This window comes from Cajanus cajan, chromosome 3 (assembly GCF_000230855.2).
Source record: "Cajanus cajan strain Asha chromosome 3, NIPB_CcT2T_4, whole genome shotgun sequence".
NCBI lineage: Eukaryota > Viridiplantae > Streptophyta > Magnoliopsida > Fabales > Fabaceae > Cajanus > Cajanus cajan.
Window position 1 is genome coordinate 69852133 of NC_138519.1, and position 13722 is coordinate 69865854.

General features: G+C 28.7%; 1 protein-coding gene across 2 annotated transcripts; it reads right to left on the reverse strand.

The window, feature by feature from the left end:
- Window positions 1–1835: 1835 nt before the first annotated feature.
- LOC109788644 (putative E3 ubiquitin-protein ligase RING1b) lies at window positions 1836–9722 on the reverse strand. 2 transcript variants are annotated; one of them, XM_020347422.2, is made up of 11 exons: window positions 9504–9722; window positions 9264–9360; window positions 6747–6805; window positions 5427–5508; window positions 5133–5253; window positions 5007–5048; window positions 3502–3604; window positions 3068–3426; window positions 2713–2820; window positions 2443–2634; window positions 1836–2118 (listed from the first exon to the last, which is right to left on the reverse strand). In XM_020347422.2, the coding sequence occupies exons 1-11, from the start codon at window positions 9592–9594 to the stop codon at window positions 2095–2097; spliced, it is 1278 nt and encodes a 425-aa protein (XP_020203011.1). In that variant the 5' UTR covers window positions 9595–9722; the 3' UTR covers window positions 1836–2094. The 2 variants fall into 2 exon arrangements, with proteins under 2 accessions (XP_020203011.1, XP_020203010.1); XM_020347421.2 differs by having other exon boundaries at window positions 3502–3607.
- Window positions 9723–13722: the final 4000 nt, after the last annotated feature.

Below are 13722 nucleotides of genomic sequence, written 5' to 3' on the forward strand. Positions count from 1 at the left end.
TCAGAATTCGGTTCCCGGGGAACCGAATTCTGAGTTGGTTTTAATTTTTTTTTTTTTTTCGTGTCTGGGGCAAATGTGGGCTGATGTGGGAAGCGGAACGGCCCGTTCCAAAAGCAGAACGGGCCGTTCTGCTTAAAGAAACAGAGTGCAAATTCTGAATGTGAAACGGTCCAAGAACGGCCCGTTTCACATTCAGAATTTGCACTCTGTTTCTTTAAGCAGAACGGCCCGTTCTGCTTTTGGAACGGGTCGTTCCGCTTCCCACATCAGCCCACATTTGCCCCAGACACGAAAAAAAAAAAATTAAAACCAACTCAGAGTTCGGTTTCCCGGGAACCGAATTCTGAGTTGAAAAAGCAAAAAAAATTACATTTTGATGCTCAGAATTCGGTTCCCGGGGAACCGAATTCTGAGCTTGAACAGTAAATGGTTCTATCTTGGTAAATAATCCTGCACACAGTGATCATTCTTGTAATTTTTTTAAAAAAAATATTATTCCAGTAAAAAATTCATGGATTGTAATAGAAGCATATCTAAACATGTAAAATATTTTTCAATTATAAACCGCCTTTTGATAGCGGTGATGTGATGTCTATATATATAGGTTGCATATGTACTGCATATGTACTCCCATGTATGAAGAAACAATTTACACATTAATTACTTCCTTTCAGAATATTAACATTCCACTATTTTTTTCTAATTTACTAGTTCATCACATACCTTCCTATTTTTCAAATCTCTACAAGGAAGCATGTGATTTTCTTTTCCCCTCATAGCACCATGATGTAATCGCATTCTATGTCACATTTTTGTAACTGAAGCAAAGTTCATTCGTTTTCTGTACGTAGGCTGAGATCCCTAACTGTTATTATCAGTCTAAAGGAAATTTACATTGTATCTCTATTAAAAAGTTCAAAAAGGGAAAACATAAGACATATATATATAGTAAGAGCGTGAAAAGTGACGAGAGTGAATCTTGGTCAAACTATCATTCATAGATGATTAAGAAGATTGTTTTAATCTCAACCACATCCATTTTTCTCTCGCGTTCTCATATCTCACCTGATATATTCATGGAAAACATATTGCAATTAGATAAAATATTTGTTCAACTAAACAAATAGGTAAATGAAGCATCATTCAATCCACCAGCATGCACAAGTACAAATTGATGCTAAAGTCACCAAAATAATCATCCTCGATTCAACAACACCAAACTCAATCAACCATCCACAACCAAAAAAAGCACAAGAGAACGAATGCATGCATCATTTATAAATAAGCGAAAACCACTACAACACTCGAAAACCAGACATAAATTTTACCAGGTCGAGGCAGAATCAAAATCAACATGAAAATTCAAGCAGCAGCAAAACTGATCAAAAAACAAAAACGGCAAATCGCAGAGTAAATGACTGAATAAAGCACAAGAAAAGCACGAAGATCGCATGCATCAGAAATACGAACTCATACTAAAGTCACCAAAAGTAACCAATAACAATGATTTCGTCCAAGGTTCGACCCCGAACGCAATCACTCATCCAACACCACAAAATCATGAAAGAACAAAAGCATGCATCACTTATAAATAAGCGGAAACACACGAAAACCATAGACAGAAATTGAACCGTGTGAAAGGTAGAATGAAATCAACATGAAAATTCAAGCAGCAGCAAACCGATGATAAAAAAAAAAAACAAAAACGACAAAATAAGTGGAAACCACAGCAACACTCTCAAATAACACCGAAACACAACACTTAAAATCCGTAACACAAAATGAACCACGCGGAGGTAGAATCAAAATCAACATGAAAATTCAAGCACCAGTAATAAAAAATAAGAAAACCACAAATCCCAAACTGAAGATTGTAAAATGTCACCACATGAGTATTTGAAGTTCTTATTTCCTAGGAGTTTATCCAAAAAGGTTCAGCTCCTTTTCTCTAACATAGGGAGGGGGAGAGGGGTACTAAAAAAGTTATAAAATTACCATACATTTTCACTGTTCGGTATAATTATGCGCTTAAAAGAAAATGGTTCAGGTGATTGTTTATTAATTTTCTGCTCAACCCATTGGGTCTAAATTCTGCTACTTCATCTTGTAGGCCAAGATCTGTAAATAACAACAAAAATGAGTAGCAAAAGAATGAATAATAACACTGAACCAATAATACTGAGGGAAAAAAATAGGTATTCATGCACAGCATACATGAGTTAAAAAGATATCCCTTTAAATATTTATAGGAAAAGAAAATAAAAATTAAATTAAATTTTATTTATAAATTTAAAATGGTTAGTACATAAGTTAAAATTAATTTTTTTTAAAGTTATAAATTCTTTTACACATAAATGATTTCAATTTAATTCTGAAGAGAAACTTATCTTCTTTTTTTTTTTTTTTTTTTTTTCTCTCTAAACAGGTTCTTTGAGAGTTTACCATTGGACCGCGGCTGATGACACTGGGTGTGTATAGTTCACCTAAAGTTTCTTCATCTCCTAGAACACGCAATTTATCCTTGTTTATATCATCAACAGATCTTTCACCTCCTAGAATATAGGCTTGTGGATCTTCTACCAAGCATAATTCAACTTCATCAGCTTGCACCACCTCAGTTTTAAGTGCAACATACTGTAAATAGAAAAGTGGTACTTAGAATCAATAAGAAATATGCTACTTAGATATGTCTTAAGATAGAGAGAAAATAACCTTCCGCAGCGTCTTCAATGATACACTAGGTTTGCAGCAAATGTATGGCTCCTGCAAATTTGGTATCCTTTGCTCATCCAAAGAGACAAGCTTTAGGGGGATCTCCATCTGAAAAGTAAGACCAAATTACCCTCATTGTATCATTGCAGTTGTACCAGTTCCCAAGCAAAGAATGATGATTTACAACAGAATAAAAATGAAAGTTTGGCAACTTTTTAGATGAATCTCTAGCCTTGGTCTAAATGTTAGCTCAAGATTACAATTCTCAAACAGGTTGAGAGACTTCGAAAGCAAAAGTTCCTGTAGTCTATAGTCCAATAGTGTTCAAATAATCATTACTAGAAATAAAAATTACCTCAACTTCATCTGCTTCCGAGTTACGGAGATGATTAATTAAACTGGTGATGCGACTGCTCCTGGCACTCTCGCCATCGACTTCGGTGTTACTCTGGTCATCATTTTCTTCACTACCATATGAACTTATATCTATACTCATGTATGGAATATATTCATCATCAGTTTCATCAACATCCATATCCTCAGTTTCCTGCGGAAATTGTGTTTCTCCTTCTCCACAAACAAGTGTACCAGGTGAACTTATTTCTCTATTCACATCTGAAATATTTTCATCACCAGTTTCACTAGCCACAGGAGCAGATTCCTGTGGAGGTTTTGTTTCTTCTTCTCCACCTCCACCTCCTTCCAGTATAGTTTCTGTCATGTCATCATGATTATTCATATCGTCATTGTCATTGGATTGCTGAAGTTCATGAGATGTTCCATTATTACCTTGTGACCTCACAAAAGCTGCAGCTGTTGCCCTAGCCTTCCGCCGTTTACTACCAGCGGCTTCTGTTTGACGTTGGAGAGTCTTAGCAAAGGAATCTTGGGTCTTCTTAAACCCCAAAAAAAAACAAACAAACAAAAAACTTTTAAATATTAATATTACAAGCCAAAGTGAATCTTGCATAAAAATAAATAAATAAATAACTAAAACAGGAACAATGATCAGCAACTTTCTTGATTTAAACCGGAAGTACTATTCATAACAAAACCCTATCCACAATTCAAAAGCATTTGATTCTTTTGATGATTAAACCTCTTGCAACACTGAGCTCAATTGTAAATATAAGAAGAATTGGTGTCTGATTATTTTCTCAATGAATTATGTATGTCATGTTCTACCCTACTGCTTCTTTTATAAAGTCACTTATGAAATCGACAACTAAGGCAAAACCAGCTCGCTGCCCTATATAAACTTCACACATTATACAGCGCATCTATATTAATAATCCAAATTTTAAATAATATGTTAGACTGTTAGAGATCTAAGTTGCATAAAATACTTCATTACAGCACATTTAGCAATAGAAACATTTTAGGCACCTAAATGAATATGAGGAAAAGCATATTAGAAGTGTGAAGGTTTTTCTCATTATATATATAAGCGGCAACTAGTAAGCGGTATTTTAAATTTAGATTAAATTTAAAATATAAATATACATATATTTATATTTTAAATTTGGAAGGAATAAAGCATATATAATTAGGAGATGTCCTCGTCTTTAAGGATAAAGATCTTATTTACTATATAAGATTCTTTCTATACCCTATAAGAATAAATTAAAGAGATGAGACATGTAATATTGTTATATAGGAATAAATTAAAGAGATGAGACATGTAATATTGTTATATAGGAATAAATTAAAGAGATGAGACGTGAAATATTGTTATATAGGAACAAATGAAAGAGATAATATTTCATAAATGGAGAAATAAATTGTGTTAAATAATTATTAATTTATAGTGTTGATCCAAATTCATCAATTACAAATTTTAATATGTAGAACTATTTTGTATTGACAACAAAGTAACTTGACAATTATTACTTTAAATGTATTTTATAAAAATAAATATAATTTTAAAAAAATATCTTCAACATGATATAATGTGTTAAAATTTAAAGTTCAATTCAAATATGAATTGGGATTAGCTAGATTTGAGAAAAATGTTTGAGAGAAATTAAAAATATATATATAAAGAATAAAAGATATACTTATTAATGTAGGAAAAGTCATGTAACTCTATAAGAAAAAATAACTTTTAAAACTTGTTCTTCATTAGATAGTATTCAAATTTATGAGGGTGGATAGTTAGCCAAAAACAAGACTACTTTGACAATCACGGAATTAGTTTTCTCTGGCCATAACTTGTAATGCTACGAGAACAATCAATAGAAATAGTTTTAACAAACATCCATATTTGAAAAATGTTTGAGCAAATTAAGTCAAACCTTCTTATTGCGATTTATCTCCTCTTCACGCAAAGCCAATTCCTGAGTCAAAAGCCTTGATAATGAGTTTTTCATTCACATAAATACATTTTTCCATCCAACATGCAATATGTCCATCTTACGTACCTGTGCCTCGTACTTGTCAATATCAGGGTAGATAGCAGAAATCAAGGCATCATAGTTTGGGTCATCTCTCAGCGAGCGTCGACTAGCACAATGTGCACGGCAAGTAGGGCATTCATTCTTACTGCAGTAAAACCACTCCAAATTTGTTAGAATTAGTGATAATAAACCAAGGCTTAAAGGTATTTCTTATACCTTATCAATATATAATTTTTTGCTGTTCAAAAAAAAAAAACCAAGGCTTTGACAACTATAAAACTCTGAGATAATAGAGTAGGGGGCAGTTTGAGCACCAACCCTGTGCGTATGGCTTTGTCTATACACTGTCTGCAAAAGCGATGCAGGCATTCCATAACCGTTCTTGTTTTTCGAATAACGCCTATACATATAATGAAATCACTCAATTTTTTACTATATGAATTGATAATTAGGAAAGCAAATAAAAAATGCTTATGATGTTGCATTTGACATATCTTTACCATGTCACAAAATGTTAATGCATGCAAATATAATAACAACAAATATGTAGATTTAATAAATGGGTAAATTAATTTGTAAGAGATAAACCGTTGGCTCATTGCTATACAGATTGTCTGCAGAGAATTCAAACTAACCAGATTAGTGTATCCATTTGACAAAATTAAAAGTTTCAGTTGAGTTTGCAATGTAGGATTTTTTTTTTCTTAATTAAGACAATAGTTAAGGTCCTTAAGGATTAAAAAACTCTCAACCTATTTCAAAAGAAAAAAAAAATGGATTCTAGGTTTCTTCCAAGGACCTATATTTTTTTGTTATTTATAGGGGAAAAAACTTTTTAATTAAAAATATATCCAAAAAAAGACTTAGACAAATAATTGAAGATAAAAGCTAAAATCCCCCCCCCCCCCCCTCCCCCCGAAAAGAAAAAAAAAACCTTTGGTACTTTATTTAGCTCTCTTGTTTTTCTTTTATTTTCGGATGTCAGAAGTCTTGAATTAATTCGCAATACAATGATAAAATGTTGTTAAATTTAATATACCATTTAAGAATTTTTAACATGTTATTATATAAACCATATGCATGATAAAAAAAGAAAAACAATAACGAGATAATAAATCAACATATATGTGAAGGCTCATCATAGATGAAAAAGATTTTTGATATATTTCACAGTAAATCCGGAAAGAAGTAAAATGGTATGTTTTGTTATCTAAATCTTTATTAGATTTATACCAGTACAGAGCTAATTAGCAAACATTTTATTAGTTTTAAATTAGGCAGGGAGGCACTTTAAAATATTCCTTTGATTTCTTTTCTCTGAATAAAATATTTTCTAACATATGAGGACACTTCAAAATCTTAGTGCATCATGGAGGGCGGAAGAATACAGTACACATTAAAAGGAGTTTATGAATGCAAAATTTTAAAGTGAATATCTTTCCATTGATAGAATTTAACCATTATATTACCAAGTAAAAAGCATTAATTATAAACGTATTGTCATCTTATCTTGCTAAAAAAAATATGCATAGATATCATGTCCATACTTACAGTAAGTAAAGCGTGTTGTAAAACAGCAGTAAACTTTTTGCAAAAAAATATAATTGAGGAATCTAGCATCAGTTATAAATTACATACCTAGGCAGATAGCACACTGAAATTCCTTGCGTACTGATGCCAAATCTACAAGTATATATCTGTAAATAAACATCAATAAGTAGCAAACATTAATATATTTATCTATAATATTTTATAGAGATTGATAATTGTTGAACGTCAAATTCTTAAGTCATTGCCCCAGGTCAATGTATTATATGCGAAGATATTGGCAGTCTTTAGCACAGATACAGTCCATCTTAATTTTGTTGATTAGACAAAATTGTCCATCCAAGGAATAAGACAAATTAAAAAGAAAAAAGATGCAGGTAATAAAGAATGTTCTCAGAATTAATATATATATATATAGCTTTCTACACAAATCGTGTGAAGGGTAAAGAATTATAAGTAGATTCATCTTAATTAGAGTTAAGAGTTTTCACCCAGGTACATCGATCTGAGCTAGAAAAGAAAGCATATAAACGCCTACAAACTATCATATACTCATTAGAAAAGCAGCATGCCCATGAAAAATGTCATTAGATCCTAATGTGAAAAAATAGAGAACCCAGTTAAAGTTGATGTAATTTAAAGCCAAGATAAAATGCTTCTCGATTAATATGTTCACGCGAGCAGAAAATAACATACATATTAAAAAATACTTTACAGGGATTCAGTAAAAGTAAAGTATATGTGGTACATTTGTTTAAATTTAAAAATAAGTTTTTTTAAACAAGTCCTCTTAAAAAAAATTCTTTAAAAGTAGATAAGAGTTACTTTTAAAAAAAAATAGAAAAATCTTATTTTAAAAAAAAAAAGTTTAGCACATCAAAAATAAAAATAACATAAAAAGTGCTTATTTTATTTTTAAAAAATACTTTTGTAAAAAAAAAGGCTTTAAACAAACAAATCCATTATCTAATCTTAGATGAAAAAATGTGATTTTCTTTTTCCCTCGTAGCACACATGTTAGATGATTAGTTTTAATATTAAAAAAAAGATTAAATTATACTTTTTTTTGTTATTTATCTAATTTGTTATATTTATTTTGGTCATTTATATTTTAAAATGTTTATTTTAATTTTTTATCTTTTAAATTTGGACCAATTTGATCTTTTTAAAACAATTATTGTTTTCAATTTTAATACATCATTTTAGATTTTTTATACCGATTCAAAACTCAAAATTTAACTCATTAAACTCACTTATATGAAAATTGTTGAATATAACTAAAGTAAAAAAAAAAAAGTATTATAAACATGATAAAAATTGCATAAAAATAAGTATAAAAAGTAATTAAAAATTTATAATTTATAATTTCATATCATTTTTTATTTACGACACAATTTTTATTATATTTATAACATTCATGAATTCAAATGTCAATTGAATGTTGTAATTTTTATATGGTTAAATCTATTTACAAGTTTCACGTTTTGAATTAGTTAATAATTGGTTTAAAATTATTTTATAAAATTAAAATTTATTATTATTATTTTAAAATAATTAAATTGATTCAAATATAAAGATAAATTATTAAATTAAACATTTCAAAATTATAAAACATTAAAATGAGTATAAAAAAAGATAAATGATCAAAATTATAATTTAATCTAAAAAAATAAATAAAATTGAAAAACTTAACTGAGATAAAATTAATTAATTGTGTAAAAATTTTAACGGTAATCTATCACCAATTGATTAAAACTAATCATCTAAAAACCATAATGTAATTGGATTCTACATCACATTTTTTCAAGATTGAAGCAAAGTTCATCGTTTTCTGTAGGCTCAGATCCCTAACTGTTATCTATCTAATGAAAATTTACATTGTATCTCTATTAAAAATTTCAAGGAAGGAATCATAAGAGACATATCAAGTAAGAGCGTGAAAAGTGATCAGAGGAGTGGATCTTGATCAAACTATCATATGTAGATGATCAAGATTGTTTTACTCAACCATTCATTTTCCTTTCACAATCTCATTGATCCCTCACTTGATATGCTCCTTGAAAACATATTGTAATATATCAGATAAAATCGTTCCGCAGCACCCACAACAATTTTTCGTTCACGTAATAGATAATGAAGCAACATTCAATCCAGCAGCATGAACAAAAACGAACTGATGCTAAAGTCACCAAAAGTAATCATCCTTCGTGGAAGGATTCAACACCGAACTCAATCAACCATCCACATCCAGAAAAGCACAATAAAACAAATGCATACATCACTTATAAATAAGCGAAAACCACTAAAACACACGAAAACCATAGACACAAATTGAACCAGGTCCAGGCAGAATCAAAATAAACATGAAAATTCAAGCAGCAGCAAAAAATGAATAAAAAAACGACAAATCGCAAAGTAAACGAGTGAATAAGGCGCCAAAGATCGCATGCATCACTTGTAAATCATAGAAAACCACAAAACCACTCTCAAAAGTAAAAACCACCAAAACGCAACACACGAAAACCATAGAAACAAAACGAAACAAAAACGACAAAACGTAAAGCAAACGACTGAAGAAAAGCGTAAAGAGGAATCTGCTTAGCGTACTCATCCTTGTTCAAGTTCTCTTCCTCCTTCTCCTCCTGGATCTCGACCTCAATCAAGTTCTCATCCCCGTCGCTGGAAGAACCACTTCGATCGCATTCTGAAGACAAAAAATAAACAAGAAACGAAAAAAAAATGATCAGAAACGGGTGCACACACACAAAGTCGTTGAAATTCAGATTAAAATGGATAAAGTAGTCAAACAATTCCAAACGCAGAAATGAAGAGCAAAACGACACGTACCAACTTCATCTCCGGGTTCCTCTTGCTCTTCCTCTTCCTCTTCCTCGTGGTCGTTTTCCGAATCATCGTCAGAGTGATTCGACGGTGCCATTGTTTTCACTCCAACCGAACTCTAAGCTTAAAACGCTGCGCAGCGTGCGGTGCTACGAAGGAAAACGACGCACGCTAGCGAAGTGAGAATTCAGTGATGCAATGCCTTAACCGATAAAAAGACAAAAGGTGAAGTAGCTTTCGATATCTTAGGGAGTGGCAAGAGCGTTATAAGTAGTGAGACTCGCGTTGTTGGTTATCCAACCAGAACACGCCACGTATGCTCTAGGGAAAGTTTTGTACTTTCAGAGGTAAAACCCGCTAATGATTTTCGATTTTACTTTTTCTTAGGTGTAGCTGTCGTGAAAAAATATAAAATGTTTCACTTGTGTAAGGGTAATTTCCACATCTTATTGTCACTTATTTGTAAAAATTAGTTTTGTTACTGTCTAATATAAAAAAATTACTACTCGAACTAGCGAAGTGTTAGTTAAAAAAATGTTATTTTTCTAGTAATAAAAAGTTACTTTAACTTAAAAAAAATCAGGTGTAGTTAAAGAGTTAATCACCTATACATTATTGGTGTAAAGTTTTTTTACACTGGCAACTAATTATATCTTTTAATTGTGTCATGTTACTGTAAATACATTTACTTAACAGTAGTATGGTATAACTAAAAAATATTATTAGTTGTCAGTGTAGAAAAACTTTATACTAACAGTGTATAGATAATTAACTCATAGCTAAAATAATTGAGATTTTTTTTTAAAGTTCTTCTTTAAAAGACAATAACAAGATTTGAATACAATACATTGAACCAATTACTCAAATCCCGCGTCGGTCAAAAAAAACGTTCATAACGTTCTTATCCCACTTGACTTCAATTCATTGAATATTAAATTTAATACACAGCATTTAATATTTAAAATTTTATACATAGCATTTAAACTTACTAATATTTAATATATGACATTTAATACATTATATATTTAATAGTTAATATTTAATAAATATATTTAATGTTTACTTGATGCTTAATATTTAATACTCAATATATTATCTTAGCAGTGATGAATCTCAGACATTATAATTTCTATAGATAAATAAAAGATTAAAAAAATTGACAAAGTGTGATTAAATTAATGTTTCTCTTTCACTATAAAAAAGAATATTTTTACATCACAATAAGTAAAATTAATTATAGAAAAATCAAATGATTTTGCGACTTTTGAAACTCTTAAACAAGCTATATTTCATTCATGTTATAAAAAAAGTATTAACTTTATTTATTATTATTTATTTTATAAGTAAATTATCTGTAAAAATATTTTTTGAGTTAGTGTCATATTCTGATTGTTATTTTTTAGGAATAAATAGTGGGTCTGTTTCTTTAGAAAAAAAACTTTCTTCCAAAAGTGTTTTTCTTTAATAAAATAAGTATTTATTATATTTTTTATGTCTATCTAAACTTTTTTTTTTCAAAATAAACAATTTTTTAATAGGTAATTTCTATTTATTTCTTAAAGAATTATTTTTTTAAACACTTCACTTATTTTTAAATTTAAACAAACATTATGCATGTGTATACGGTATACCTACATGCTTTTTGACACTATTATTTAAATATAAAACTTTATATATGATAAATTTGTAGATTTTAATAATAATTAATTTATAATTTATAATAATAATAATACTTAAATTTTATCTTTTTCATGTTGATAATTTTTTATATATGAATTTATATTTATAACAATAATAAAAAATTATTTTTTGGTATGGTGTCTGTTTTTTACCTTTTTCATTTTACTTTTTATAACTATACATAACATCTAATATAATTGTATTGTATAAGCTATCAGAATAAGTTTGTTATAACTCCAAGCGTGGTTTAGCGGTAAAGGTTGATCCACGCTTAAGTAAGGTCAAGGGTTCGAATTTTCACCCTTTGAGGTGCCTCCCTCGTAGCGAGAAAATTAATCACTGAGTTTGGATATTCTAGGGACGAAAAAAAAAAAAGAATAAGTTTGTTATTTTTTCTTTTTTTTTAACAAAAATACTTAGTGTCTTTTTTTAACTAATTATTAATAAGGATGATATATCTTTTTAAGTATACACATGACTTTTTTTCATTAGCTTTCAAAATATCATTTTTTTCCTCTCACACTTTTATATTTAGCTTTTATTCTATTTTTTTCTACTTATTCATAAATTTATTTTTTAAACTTTTCACCCTCTAAATATTTATTCAAAATCGTCTTTTATTTTTTAATTACTTATATATTTAACTTGAATTAATTTTTTATTTATTATTTTTATTTATTAAAACTATACACAGAGGCACGAATACATATACGACTTGGCGAGCATTTACACATATGTCGACTTTATACACGCAAATTAAATCTCATTTAGCACGACACACACACATTCTTAGCATCTGAAAATTTATTCTTAACAGCTAGTTGGGCTATGTTTATGCTAAATTAAATTGTATATTAGTAAAAACCTTTTTTGGTGATTAAAATTATAGAATATATTCAAAAAAAATTATAATTTAGGAATATGGACGATACAAATTATAAATTAGGAATCGGGACAATTATTCCCTTATTCATATTTGAAGGTAAAGGTAAAAAGGAAAAATATTAAAATAATTAATAAAAGATTATTACTTACTATCACAAAATCAAATTAAAAAAAAAAAAAGAGGTTAAATTGGATCCCTTTATTTTTATCAATCTATAATTTTTGTTCTTTATTTAAAATAGAGACATTTAGTCCTCTATTTTTAAAAATGTATAATTTTGGTATCATTAATTTGATATTTATTGATTATTAAATTTTGACATTATCTAGTGATTTATAACAAGATATTTAGTGACGCGTAACATATAACAATAAAAAAAGCATATAAAAGTTCTTTATTTGTATCTATTTTAGTAAATGATTAGTATTTTTATATTAAAAAATCTTATTTACATGATTTTTTTATATTTTAAATTTATATTACTAAATATCACATTATTTAAGTATGAATAAACATAAAATTTAATAATTAATGACTATTAATTTGATGGGAGGACCAAAATTTCATAATTTTAAAACTAGATGAATTAAATATTTTTATTTTAAAATAAAGAGATCAAAATTATGGACCAAAATTATAATTTAAAAAAAAAAATAAATAAATAAATATTGAATTGCAATAAAGGATTTCTTTATATAATTGTTTCAAAACTTTTTCTTTAGTAGAAATAAAATTGTGTACGTGAGGTACTTTTTTTATTAGTATAAATAAAATTAAATTTGATAACTAAATCAGTTTTTTTTTTAATCAAAATAGTATCAATAAAAAAAGTCTTACCAAAAATATTTAAAAATAATCATAACTACGAAAATGTTTTGGTCAGTAAGTACTACATAAATGATCTATTCACCGTTATCTTTTATATCATCCTATGATAATTATTTTTTCATACAAATATATCAAATGAATATTATATATATATATATATATAGTTGCTAATATAAAAATGAAAAATATAATGTAATGACCCGCATTGGCCGTTACAATGCGGAACAACACAACACACTACTAAAATATAAACTAAAATAGTATAATAAGAATATTTACAATACAAGTTGTTAGGTCAGCAACCAAGATCCAACTGTGTACAACAAAATATGCTACTATAAGGTAGCCTACCAAAGAAACATCCACTTTAGGTAGCTCCTATTGCCTCTAACAATTATCTCCCAGCCTATCTCTACCTTGCTCTCATGCATTGTATGATCATCGCAGTCAAAATCACATAAAAACATACAAGGGTAGGCTAAAGAAAATAAATAACTCATAATAGTTAAATATGCAACACAAAAACTATATAATCATCTTCACATCCAACACAAGTAACAAATAACACATATACCACACATCTCAACATCATTTCAACTTAATTCCAACACATTAAACGTTGATCAACACATCAACACATATATATGTTTAAAACAGGTAACACAAACCACTATACAACTCATCATAATAGTCACCATATTCATCACAACAACAAACAACACATGTATTACATACCTCTCAACAATACATATATTTAAAAGCAACTTATAACACAGGTAATCTAGCAACGCTATTATCATCATCATATTGGTTCAACATATAGCACATAAT